Below are 12,178 nucleotides of genomic sequence, written 5' to 3'. Positions count from 1 at the left end.
AATGTGTCACTAAGAGGACAGTAATATTTAGTCACAAATATACTAGACAAAATTACAAACTGCAAGCAAGACAATTTGACTACGAGCAGCAGTTTCCCAGGGAGGAATTCCAAAGCCTGGTTCCCCGCTCCCGGGTCGCACGAGCTCTGGTTCTGCCAGCCGAGCAGGCGAAGGTTGCTCACAAACCACAGAGCAGTTAACTGGAATGAACCAATTCCCAAACGCTATTTGTCAGGATCTTTAATTCAGGAATCATGGATACACCTGTAAACTCTCTCTCTCAACAAGTCACTGGCAGAAGTGCATCCCTGCCACGGACCTAAATGCCTTATGGTCAAGGTGGGATATTTTGCACTCAGATTTTCCAAAGCGCTGACCCCATTTGACCTATTTACAACCTGAATTCCCTCCCTCATAACTGGGTAGAAGTTACTGAAAGACAGACTAGCTAACTTCTACTGTAAATTATCTACAGACTCCACAAAAACGCAGTAAAAATGTCTGTGCGTAAACCCGCCTAACAAGAACATTTCTCTTTTTGACAAATATTTGTTTTGTGTGAGGGAAGAAAGGGCCTACCTGTCTATGCCAATAATCAACATTGTTTTCCACAAAGTCTCCTGCATAAAATAGTTTTGTTGTGCCTACGAAGTTGGAGACACTCAGAGATCTATAAAGTAAAAGCATTTTTTCCCTGTGAGGTAAGACTGAAAGGAAGGAACACAAAGGGAACTGGAAGGAAACATAAGGCAAGTACATAATAAAAGGGGTGATGGTTTTAGTTACATAGTATGTTACCTCCCTTTCACTTTAGAAATAAACAAAGCTTTGTGGGAAAATATGTTTTTAAGACCATTGAAGGAAAAGAGATGGCACAGCAGACAAAGGCACACGCCCCAGGTGGAAGGGGAACTGTACATGGTCTGTTTCCTGATAACTAGTGTCAAAACAATGTCAAAAGGTACCCTGCATGGTAAAACAAGAGCTGTGAGCTTTGTCACCTCTCTCAGTGCTTGTATTAAAACTTCAGCACGTGTTCAATTTGATCACACTGGCACAAACTACCACAAGTGTGACATTTTGAAGGGTCCCTAACAGGTCAGGCTTGGAAGCTTTAAAAAGAAAAATAAAGGACAAACGGGCCCATGGGCCCGAGCTATGGAAACCAACTACCAACCATGGCCCAGAGGACATGGATGGTACAAACCAGTGAAGTCACAGATACAGATATCAACTGCAAATAACTGCAGTAAGTATGGTTCAAGATGAACTGGACGTTTTAAGGTTAATTCAAGACTGTATCAGGCTGCTTCACTTTCTGGAAGCATTTAGTTCAGCCACCCTCGTCTGTGTTACAGAAATGCATCTGAGGTTCTTTCCAGCTCAGAACATCAAGCACATCACAGATTTGTTTACGTTTGGAAATTAGCTTCAAAGAAAGCAAGTTTCTAGGAACATTAGTCAAATCTGTTGGAAATGAAAGGCAAACTCCAACCAATATAGAATATTAAAGCAGCAGTAGATCATGTTTCAGAAGTCCCATTTGTTCAGTGTTTCTGTAACAGCTGTGGCCAACAAGAACCATAACTTGCAATCCTGTAAATACCTCAAAACCTAAGTGTATACATGAATTAAAAAAAAAAGATAAGTAATTACTTGCTCTGTAAATTACTGAGGATACATAATGGTAGGGGTTGTTTCTTTCTACATTGTCCCTTTGCAACATCTTCCAAGACACAGACTCTCTTTCGGGAACACAAACGATGCCAAACAACAACTCTGAGATTCCCATTTATCAAACTGAAAATTCTGCCAATTGAGGATCACTCCACTTAAAGACCACTGTGATGTGTAGAAGAATAACACAACTAAGCAGCAGGGAAACGGTTCATTCGCCGGTGATGATAAAGCAGCTCAGCAAGTGGATTTCCAGCCGAACATTGCAATCCCATGAATCAGAAATAGATGTTCCACAGCGTCAGTGCCTCCGCTCACAACACACTCTGTACAAAAACAGCAGCTTATTGCAGTATGTAATGCTTAGCTCATGACAGACGTTTATTCATCCATCACAGAACTAAGAGAATGTGTTTTCTGGATTCCTTTGGAAACAAAGTCCTTTCAAATGAAACTGCTCCCTCCAGAAACAAGGAGCTGATGAGTTGTCCTGTTGTGCTAGTCCTCATCTGTTTAAAGAAAGTAATTCCTACAAACTACACTAGATTTCCCTCAAATAGCATTGTTCATATTTTTTTTGACTGACATTCTTGATTAATAGTAACAAAAAAAAGTCACTACATTAAAGTCATAGTAAGAAGTAGAGCGTAGCTGGAATAAAGTAGCAGAGCAGATTAGAGGTTTCACAATGAGTCTTCCCCAGACTGGTCAAAAGTCACATCTAATTCGTATTGCAGAAGTAATATTTTGCACAGTACTGGTACCAAGCTCCCCACCTGCATCTCATCCCAACTTTAACTCATAACCAGACACTTTTCAACATCTGACCAATGCAAACTTCAGTTCAAGACAGCCGAAGCTGTTCACCCCTTCACAGTTGCTCACATTTTGCATCACCGTTCTCAGCCAGCCTGACTGGGAATGTGATCTCCATTGTAAGAATACATTCAGAAAACACCAGTCAATTCTGTAGACGCATTTTTCCCTTCTAAATTATTCTGCTGAAAAACAAAGCTGTTTCCATGATCATCCTCTAGACTTGTGGTCTCTGTTGACTTGCTAAGCAAAGTGCTCAAATAGGAAAAGATCGGTAAACCAGCATGTTTCATATCTAACACTCAGGAATAAAGCTGACCCAACAAGCTATTTTAAACTGCTTCCTGAAACAGATAACAAAGCTTTCAAAAATTTACATTGACATACAGTTCACAAAACTCCTGCAGCTGGAGTTGCTCTGGCTTACACTTCCACCTAGAAATATAATCAAGCTAAACAAATGTACGTTGCGTTGCAACAATTACAGAACAGATTTGCCCAGCATGCCTTGCTTTGTTGCTTAAAGTTTTCTTGACAAAAACCTACTTTGGTCCTTCTTATCCTGAATCTAGGTTTTACTTGCGAGTTGAAGGAAAAGATAGCAAAGGTTAATAGGAAACCATTTTACAACTCTGAAAGCTAACAGATAAACCTACTAGAAAGAGATTAAGAGGCCATGTATTTGCCAAAACATGCTGTGTTTTAATCCCAGACTTCCAACAGTTGTCTCAGGGGATGTGAAGTTCCAACCCCAATCACAGGCTCAGCACAGTAGTTCCATTTTAAATACATTAATTGAAAAAGAAGTCAAAACATCCATGGTTACTGCTGACAGCTGTTGCTAGAACTCTAACATACTGCCAGGAACATACCCTAGATTTTTTTTGGATTAGGGAGTCCTCCTTTAGAACAAGCTGGAAGTCCAGTGAGTTGCCCAAGCAGAAACTGTGGTACAGAAATAGTTAACTAGGTTTTTGCTCCAAGTTTACAGATTCTGTTCAGCTGCAGTTTATGACTGGACTCCCAAGAGCATGAGAATTAACCTGACAGCTTGTGCACTGCTATTATCTGATTAATTTTCTGATATGTTAATTTGTGCTATATTTGCTTAATTTTTTTTGACCAGGAATACACTCCTCATTTTTTTCTGAGCATTAAATACATTCGAGAAAAGTTCTAATGATTTACTGAAAAAGGACTGGTCCAGATCTTTTTAAGGCTGTTTCTTACTGTATTACAGATACTCTTGTTGTGCTTTGCGAGTGCACCGCAGCAGCAGCTTCTGTGTTCAGCTGCTTTCATGACTGAACATTTTGTTAGTTCTCACTACATGTTAAGTCTCACCCTAAATGCCAGTTGACATGTGCCTGTTGGATTCAAATGGCATGCAAGCTGCCAATTAGTCACATAAAAGAGCAAAAAGAGCAATCAGCCACGGAGAAATGTACCACAATAGCAGGATCACTCATCTTCTGTTATGTGAAATGCTGTTCTTAACTCACAGAACCACAGAATGTCAGGGATTGGAAGGGACCTCAAAAGCTCATCCAGTGCAATCCCCCATGGAGCAGGAACACCCAGCTGAGGTTCCACAGGAAGGTGTCCGGGTGGGTTTCAATGTCTGCAGAGAAGGAGACTCCACAACCCCCCTGGGCAGCCTGGGCCAGTGTCTGTCACCCTCACTGAGAAGAAGTTTCTTCTCAAATTTCAGTGGAACCTCTTGTGTTCCAGTTTGAACCCATTACCCCTTGTCCTACCATTGGTTGTCACCGAGAAGAGCCTGGCTCCATCCTCCTGACACTCACCCTTTACATATCTGTAAACATTAATGAGGTCACCCCTCAGTCTCCTCTTCTCCAGCTCCAGAGCCCCAGCTCCCTCAGCCTTTCCTCACACGGGAGATGCTCCACTCCCTTAATCACCTTTGTTGCCCCGCGCTGGACTCTCTCCAGCAGTTCCCTGTCCTTCTGGAACTGAGGGGCCCAGCACTGGACACAATATTCCAGGTGTGGTCTCATCAGGGCAGAGTAGAGGGGCAGGAGAGCCTCTCTGACCTACTGACCACCCCCTTCTAACCCACCCCAGGTACCATTGGCTTCCTGGCCACAAGGGCCCAGTGCTGGCTCATGGTCATCCTGCTGTCCCCAGGACCCCCAGGTCCCTTTCCCCTACACTGTTCTCTAATAGGTCATTCCCCAACTTATACTGGAACCTGGGGTTGTTCCTACCCAGATACTCATATATATGGGAGGCAGTGAAAGGGACTGGCCCACTGCACAGCACAAAGTAAAAGTAAAACTGTTCACACCGAAGAATTTTACATGCTCGCACACTTTAATATCTTCTGGAACAATTCTGAAATACAAATTACAGCATTTAGGCACCGCAGGTAAGCTAAGGACTATGTAGTAACTTCAGCTCCGGAGTTCTGTGGGCCAAAACAAATCGGAACTCGTTGTCCCCAACCTTCAACGCCTACGCTGGCGTCATTCCTGGCGGTCCAATATTGTCACAACCAACCTTGCCGTGAGCATCAGCTGCCAGGGAGCATTTCAAAACCTTCACCGTTTCTATAGGGCAGGATTTTTCATCTGAAAACTTGTCTGAACAGCATGTTTTCATATGACTATTTCCACACACAATGTAAACACTAGAGCCTTAATCAAGGAGCTGAAGCAAAAAAATAAAGATATAGAGACATTCTCCTTAAAAAGACAACAGTTCAGAAACAGCTGTGATGAGAGTACAGAGGTAATCTGAGCTGTGAGACAGCAAGATCAAGAGCACACACAAGAACGTTTGAAGGAACCACCTCAAGAAATATATGCAATACTACCAGACCAACTGGAGTCCTTGGGTAACCCAAATCGCAATATTTAATTCCCACTGGTAAAACAATGGGTACACATAAACGTGGTTCTTTCCACAAGCACCCCTATTAGGAACTCACGGACACTTGTGTACGAGCAAAGGCTGAGGTGTGGGTACAACGGGCTTTGTTCCCACCAGCTCTCACGGGCAGCAGGAACAGCTGCAGTTATTTTATCTGCCATGTACCAACAAGCTAAGACAAGAAACAATTTCTGTTGAGATACTGTTTCTCCAATAACACACTAGAAATTAGTTCTCCCTAAACTACTGTTCAAATAGCAAACTTCAGACTCCATGCAGTGAACTCATTAATTCAGTCTCCCAAAACGCTCTCTCCCAGATACATTACAGGCTTTCATTCTGATGGCTGACATTCTAAAGAGGTTTTGAATTAAATTATTTGCTAAAACAGGCACTGTCTGGCACTGTGTGAGATTAGTTCTACTCAGCACACACTTGGGATCATGAACTGCACAAAACTGTAAATTCATGCCCTAAATATAGCACATTCCAAATAACTTACTGATACCTTCATACTTTAGTATAATACTTTATCCAAGGACCTCAATGTACTTCATGCTGGTGAGTTAAGAGGTTATTTTAGACTCCTCTTGCTTGTGAGAAACAGTGGGCTCCAGTTCCTCAATTAACATGATTCAAGACTGTCTCATCTTCTTTGCAGAATGAATGATATCCCATAGCAACACCATGGGAAAAGAGCTGCAATCCCACACCATTTTAGAGAGTCAAGAGCTTTTCATTCCTGAAAGAAAGAACTCTTCCCCAAGAAGTAAAAAATGTCTCAGCAGGTTATACCTCGCTACACATCTATTATATTCTTGGGTTTTTTTTGAGCATTTGACTTCATGAAAAATTAATTTCACATTTACATGTGAGCTGCACGTTCTTATTTTTCGTAGACCTGCTATGGCAAAACATCTGTCTCTCACAGATGGAGAGTTCATATTGAAGTATCTTCATAAATGCCTTCGCTCTTAGAACTGCTGGTTTCCACACCTGGCGTGTGCATTTCCCTGGCTTTCTGAGATGGCACAACCACCAACAGCTCATGCTCTGCTCATGTAAAATGCTTAAATGCAGATCAAACCTGCTACCATTGCATACAACCACCTTACAGAAATCAAGTAGCACTGCCATTAGTACAAAGAATTTCATTTAGTATTATGAGATGTAAAAATATTATTTGTTGCAATTAAATTGCCACACACACTGCACACCATCTTTTCTATCTGAAAACTCAGTAAAACAATCAGTTCTTGGATTATTCAGCTAAATGGTCTGACAAACAGTGTATCTGAAACACGAGCATCTTCTTATTTCAAACTGTCTAAGGTTAAGAAAACCTTCACACCAACAGAACTACAAAAATAAAACTCCAGTCTCACTGGGAACTCTCTACTGTGACACAGACTCCACTGGCTCCAGCATCGCGGAAAAAAAATAGCTTCTCTAACTTAAAAATTGCTTGAAATCCTCAAGTCTTATCTGCTGTGTTCTTGATACAATGGCAAACAAAAAGGGCAATACATGCTAGAACATGACATGCTAAAGAAAATTAGTAGGTGTGACAGCCCACTAGACATGTGAATGCCTTGCATAGTGTTCGTTCTTGCTGGGTTGTAAATTAATGTAATCATACCAGTTAATGATGTATAATATTTCACAAACACAACCCTGTGCAGAAAGGGGAAAGCTTATTTGTGCAAGTGTCACATTCTTTAGACCACATTTTGCAAAGCAATTTCTTCCATAGAAGTAGCGTCATACTGCCAAGCTTTATGTTTGCCATGAATGTATTTGAAATATATCCAAGGTATGAGACGTAGGTTTTCCCTTCTCTTTGCTTTAACTGTTCATATTATTTAAATGCAAGTCAGTGACAAGCAGGAACACTCCCTTCTCAAAAGGAGAATGCAGGACTGATCAGTCCTGTCGCTCTAAGGACACCCGTTCTTGTGGCGTAAGAGAAAAACATTCAAGTTATGCTTTTAAATAACCTTTAAGTAAAGAAAATATAATTGACAAGTGTGCAGCTCTATCCTCTCTTCCCTTGCGCATCATCTGTGCATAAATCAAAAGAAGCAAGAGCCTCTCCAAGGCTTGGAAGACACACCATGTCAAATTATCAAAATACATATCTAGTCAACTACCCTCAGGTTGAGCTGCAAAGCATACTAAGTAATCTTCACGTGTAAACAACTGTAAATGATAAATCTGAAATTCAGCTGCTTACTCACACACCAACACCCTCAGTCAACAATTCCAGTTTCTTTTAAGATGTCTGGATGTACTAAATTTAGGATGCTGAGAGATCATTTCCACTTAGCAATAGACAGGAAAACCTGGTCTCTTTGAGAAGCATAAGAGATTATACTTTCCCTCTCAGAGCAGCTAAAATAATTCAGAATGCAGCATTCTGAAGACAAGACCCAGAAGGAAGAGAGTCTATACATCCAAATGGGAAGTTTTGATGCATAGTCTGTTACTACATGAATACCATCGCTTTGTACCACAAGTCAACACAAGTTAGTACATCCCATAGCGCTACACACAATAAAACCTGAGCCTGCCTAACGTATATCCTGGGAACACTCCTACTGGTACATTTTCTCTCAGGTGTACTCAGCCGTTATCCGCAAACACCCGCTTTCCAATTAAATGGCCAATTGCATTTTCATACATAAACTCAAAGAAAAAGGTATCAAAATATATGTTACCTGGACATCATAGAGAGCTACAATGTTCTCATGCTGAAGTTCCTATAAAACAAAATATTTATGTTATGGAAATAGCCTGTTGTTATTATTCTAACATGTCAGCTGACAACCAAAGTGAACCAAATTTTACAAAGAAAGGTAGTATCTTTTTTTGACTATCTGATGGAATTTGGAGGAAATCCCAGCTATTTAGACAATATTTACAGGAACATGAATTTGGGCAAAAATAACACCAAATAAAAGTAATTGGATGAGTTGTCCTGTGAATTTTAACTGCTCAAAAAAAGCATCTGTCTTTGCTAAGTACTTGCAGCACAGTAATAAACCCAACACTACAATTTCTGGTATACAATAAATATACTAGAATATAGTATGTAGATGTTAGTACTTACAATACTCAAGAAGCTTGGAAACATGGAAAGAAAGCAGCACTATTTATTACTGCAAAGCTATGTAAAATGAGATATGAAGTTCAGAGCAAAGAATGCCAAGAGACCATTCAAGACGACATTTCTGTAAAATAGCAGTGAAAAAATAAATGATGCTCTGTCTTCTCTCCTTCATTAGAGTCACGCTACAAATTTTAAGTCAATTAACAACTCAGAAGCAGGAAGGCTGCTTCAGGAATCAAATTCAGCATGGCAATTCCAACTCTCAAGGCATGTGAGCAAAGAAGATGAGGAAAAGATCAAAGACTGATGTTTTACCCTCAGGTGTGACTTTTGTTTATGTGCTGCTAGGGAAGCGTCACATTAGCCATCCTGAAGGACAAAGTTTTCTACATGTGCAATAAGCAAAGCACAGAGACTGGTTCTACAACAATTTTCCACTTTTAGCTACAAAAGCACACCCACAACCTGTTTTGAGACTACTTCCAGCACTAAAAAAAAAAAAGTGTATTTTTCTCCTCTTTTCTCGGTCTTTTTAGTTCTGGATTTCTTCTGGAACTAACAAAGACACAACAGGCAGAACAGCCATTACTGTGATACTACCCATGACCTGGAATGAACCGGGTCAAAAAGTCTCTTTTCTTGTTCAAGTAAAGCAGCTTTAAAAATCACTGCAACTTAACATACCTTTAAGATTTTTATTTCTTTTCCAAGTAGGATTTGTGACTTCGACAAGTTCTTTTTGTTAATGCTCTTTATGGCTACTTCCCAATCAGTTTTCTGGAAGGAAACAAACAAAAAGGTCTTGTCAGTTTTATATCTTTTTAGCTTCATCTACTAACAGCCAGCTAGCAAACCACTGGAGAAAACGTTGTGAGATCACCCCTACTCTACCCACCAGTGATTACTGCATCACATGACACCATCAAGAACGATTTCATTCCACAATAGCTCAGACAGCTATTAAAATCCAGCTGCAGCCACACTGCATTTTCACAGACTTAAAAGCATTAAAAAAAAAGAGTAAGTAATCATATCCCATTTATTTTTTGGTAGTGGTGCTATATATCTGCTTTTTAGTCCTCTCTCAGTGATCAAGTTACTTTTACTCCCCTTTAAGGATTTCCCATTTACAGCTGCCTTATTCTGTGCAGCTGAAAATGGCACAATACAACATCTGGGTGTTTTTAGGTAAACTTATATATTGTCTATTTATATATTATCTAAAAAAAAATTATTTATTTGTAATGTGGAAGCATCTCCACTGGCCTTTAAAGTTTGTTTTCCTTTCTCCCTATTCTTTTACCCCCAAAATCACTGCACTGTGCCTCTCCAAGTTGTGAGCACTACCCCAGCACTCCAAGATGATAAATCTGAAGCGGGTTTTTTTCTGGAGAGCAGAGGACTTTAGGGACCAACACCAGAATAAACTCCCACAGCATCAAGAAACCATAACGTAACTATGAATATTGCGGGCGATTAGTAAGCCATGCCAGGAAACCAGACACCTCCGAATTTAAGAAATCTTCAGCCAATCCCAAAGGAAACAATTTTCCATTAGATCCCTCGTCAAACAGCGAGATAAACATGACCCTCCTGACAAACAAAGGGCTCAGCCTCCCCTACAGCTGCAACTCTCCCCTCGCCGTTATGTCAGGGAGCTACCAAACCGCAGAGAGGAGAGGTGGGAACGCAGAGAGGCTGTTGGTTTTATAGGGGAGGGGGACTAAAAATAAAATAAAGAGGTTTATGGAGGGAGCTGCGAGGCTCCACAGCAGCCGCAGGCCCGGGTTCCCCCGCCCGGTACCTCAGCCCACCCCACACCTTCCCGTCTTGCCTTTATTTTTCCTCCCCAAACACCCAAATCACGACAAAACTCCCCCAAAAGAACACACCCCCCCCAAGCTGTCACCCACCGGGAGCGGCCCCGGCCGGGCAGGGCTTGTGTAACCGGCCCGGCTGCGGGCGAAGCCCAGCGCTGTTTACCTTGCGGTGGCGACCTTTGAAGACCACAGCAAAGGCTCCGTGTCCTATCAGGTCCTTCTTGCTGTACTCAAAGTCCCCCACCACCTCCATCATCCCTCAGGGGGGCATGAAGCCCCGGGAAGGAAAGAAGGCGGGAGGGAAAACAAAGGGGCTCTTCCTCCAGCCGAGGCAGCTACAGCCGCCTCACGGCAGCGGGCGGCGGGGCGGGATCCTGCCCCTGTGCTGGCTGCCCCCGGCGGCGGGGGCAGCTCCGATCATCCCGCGGGGGCAGCCGCAGACCCCCGGCCCGGCGGGGCTGCTGCAGGGCGTCTCCGAGGCGAAGGGCTCCGTCTGGCATGTGGAGGGCAAGGCGGGGAAGGGGAGACGGGGGGAAGGCTCTCAGGGGCCGGGTGTGAGGGCACAGCGCGGCATCGGCGCCGGGACGAGGGGCCTGCTCAGCGGGGAAGGGAGCTCCGTGCCCTACCGCTGCCCGCCCCCATGGCTCCGCCACAGCGGGGGCTGCCGGCGCTGCGGCCCCTCTCAGGGACCGAGCCCCGGAGCATCCAGCAAGGCGGGGTGAGGTGCGGCCCGCAGCTCCGGGGGTGGCTGCCGCTGTCGCCGCCGCACTCCCCGCGAGAGAAGAGTAAGGAGGGAGGTTGCGGGCTGGGGGGGGGGGGAGTCTCTCAGGCCGCCACCGCCTCTTGAGGCTCCCACCGCTCCTTCGCCCCCGTCTCCCCGATCCGCACCCCGCCAGCCCCGGCTCCGACTGCCCAGACCTGCGCGCCACCCTACGCACTTTATAGGCCGCATCGCGCAGTCCCCAGCGCTTGGCTGCTTCCGCCGGCGGTCAAAGAGTGCCTCACCCCAGTTCACCCGGCGGCCGTGCCAGACGCCGTTTTGCCATCGCCATCCCGTCAGGAGCCCGGCCCCGCTGCCCCCCGGACCCCTCCGGTCCCCCAAACCCGCCACGGCTGCTGGGGTCGGTCAGTGACCCAAGGCCCAGGGGACCCCCCCTGTACCTCCCTGTCCTCAGCCCAGCACCCCAGCAGAGAGGCCAAACTCCAGTTCAGCCCCACCACGCCTGGCTATCGCACTTAATGCTTGTTCTATTTTGCTTTAGCTGTTTTCTCAGCCACCTCAGGCCCACCTGAGGAGAGCGGGAAGGGCCGGGGGCTCCAGCGAGGACAGGGGCAGCAATAGTGCTCACTGTTTGGGAGCAAGATGCTACATCAGACCCAATACGAGAGACTTAAATCAATGGAGGCACAATGGAGGAGCAAGCCCGCTATACGCTGTAAGCCAAAGACACTTCAAGTTGCTCAGTCTCTCTATGAGAACAACCTCTTTAATTTACGGCCTCTGCCCCCCAGCACTTTCAGATCAGCCTGGGGCTGCTGAAAGCAACATACAAACACTAAAAAACAACCTACCAGCCACCACGCACCAGTCACATGGAGCCTTTGACCTTCACCTCCAGATCTACATAATGACACTCCTTGCCTTTGCTTTCTGTTCCCCGCTGCTCCCTTCCCCTTCCTCTCTGTTTGCATTCTCCATCACACCACCTCCCCACCCCAGCTTCACCTGCACAAGCTGTTTCAGGTTCCCCGGTATCCCCAGCACCACTAAATCAAAATACAGACTGAGCAGAGTTACAGTCTTCTCCTTGTTCTTATGTCCCCTTGCTTTCTGGCACTCAAAACCAAGCACTACTGGAGCTGC

The 12,178-nt window shown here is 44.4% G+C and overlaps 1 protein-coding gene across 2 annotated transcripts in view; it reads right to left on the bottom strand.

Annotated features, from left to right (window-relative positions):
• Positions 1-11,222, bottom strand: part of ULK2 (unc-51 like autophagy activating kinase 2) — a 37,261-nt gene extending 26,039 nt beyond the window's left edge. Inside the window, exons 1-3 of one of the 2 annotated variants that reach the window (XM_065852908.2) lie at positions 10,478-11,222; positions 9,179-9,271; positions 8,103-8,144 (exon numbers count right to left, since the gene is read on the bottom strand). In XM_065852908.2, the coding sequence (XP_065708980.1) occupies positions 8,103-8,144; positions 9,179-9,271; positions 10,478-10,570 (228 nt within the window). In that variant the 5' untranslated portion in view covers positions 10,571-11,222. Of the gene's footprint in view, positions 1-8,102; positions 8,151-9,178; positions 9,272-10,477 lie in introns of those variants that run through there. The other variant, XM_071817188.1, reaches the window with a different exon arrangement.
• Between the last annotated feature and the right edge of the window lie 956 nt (positions 11,223-12,178).

This window comes from Patagioenas fasciata, chromosome 19 (assembly GCF_037038585.1).
Source record: "Patagioenas fasciata isolate bPatFas1 chromosome 19, bPatFas1.hap1, whole genome shotgun sequence".
Lineage (NCBI taxonomy): Eukaryota > Metazoa > Chordata > Aves > Columbiformes > Columbidae > Patagioenas > Patagioenas fasciata.
This window is presented reverse-complemented; position numbering and strand designations above follow the sequence as displayed.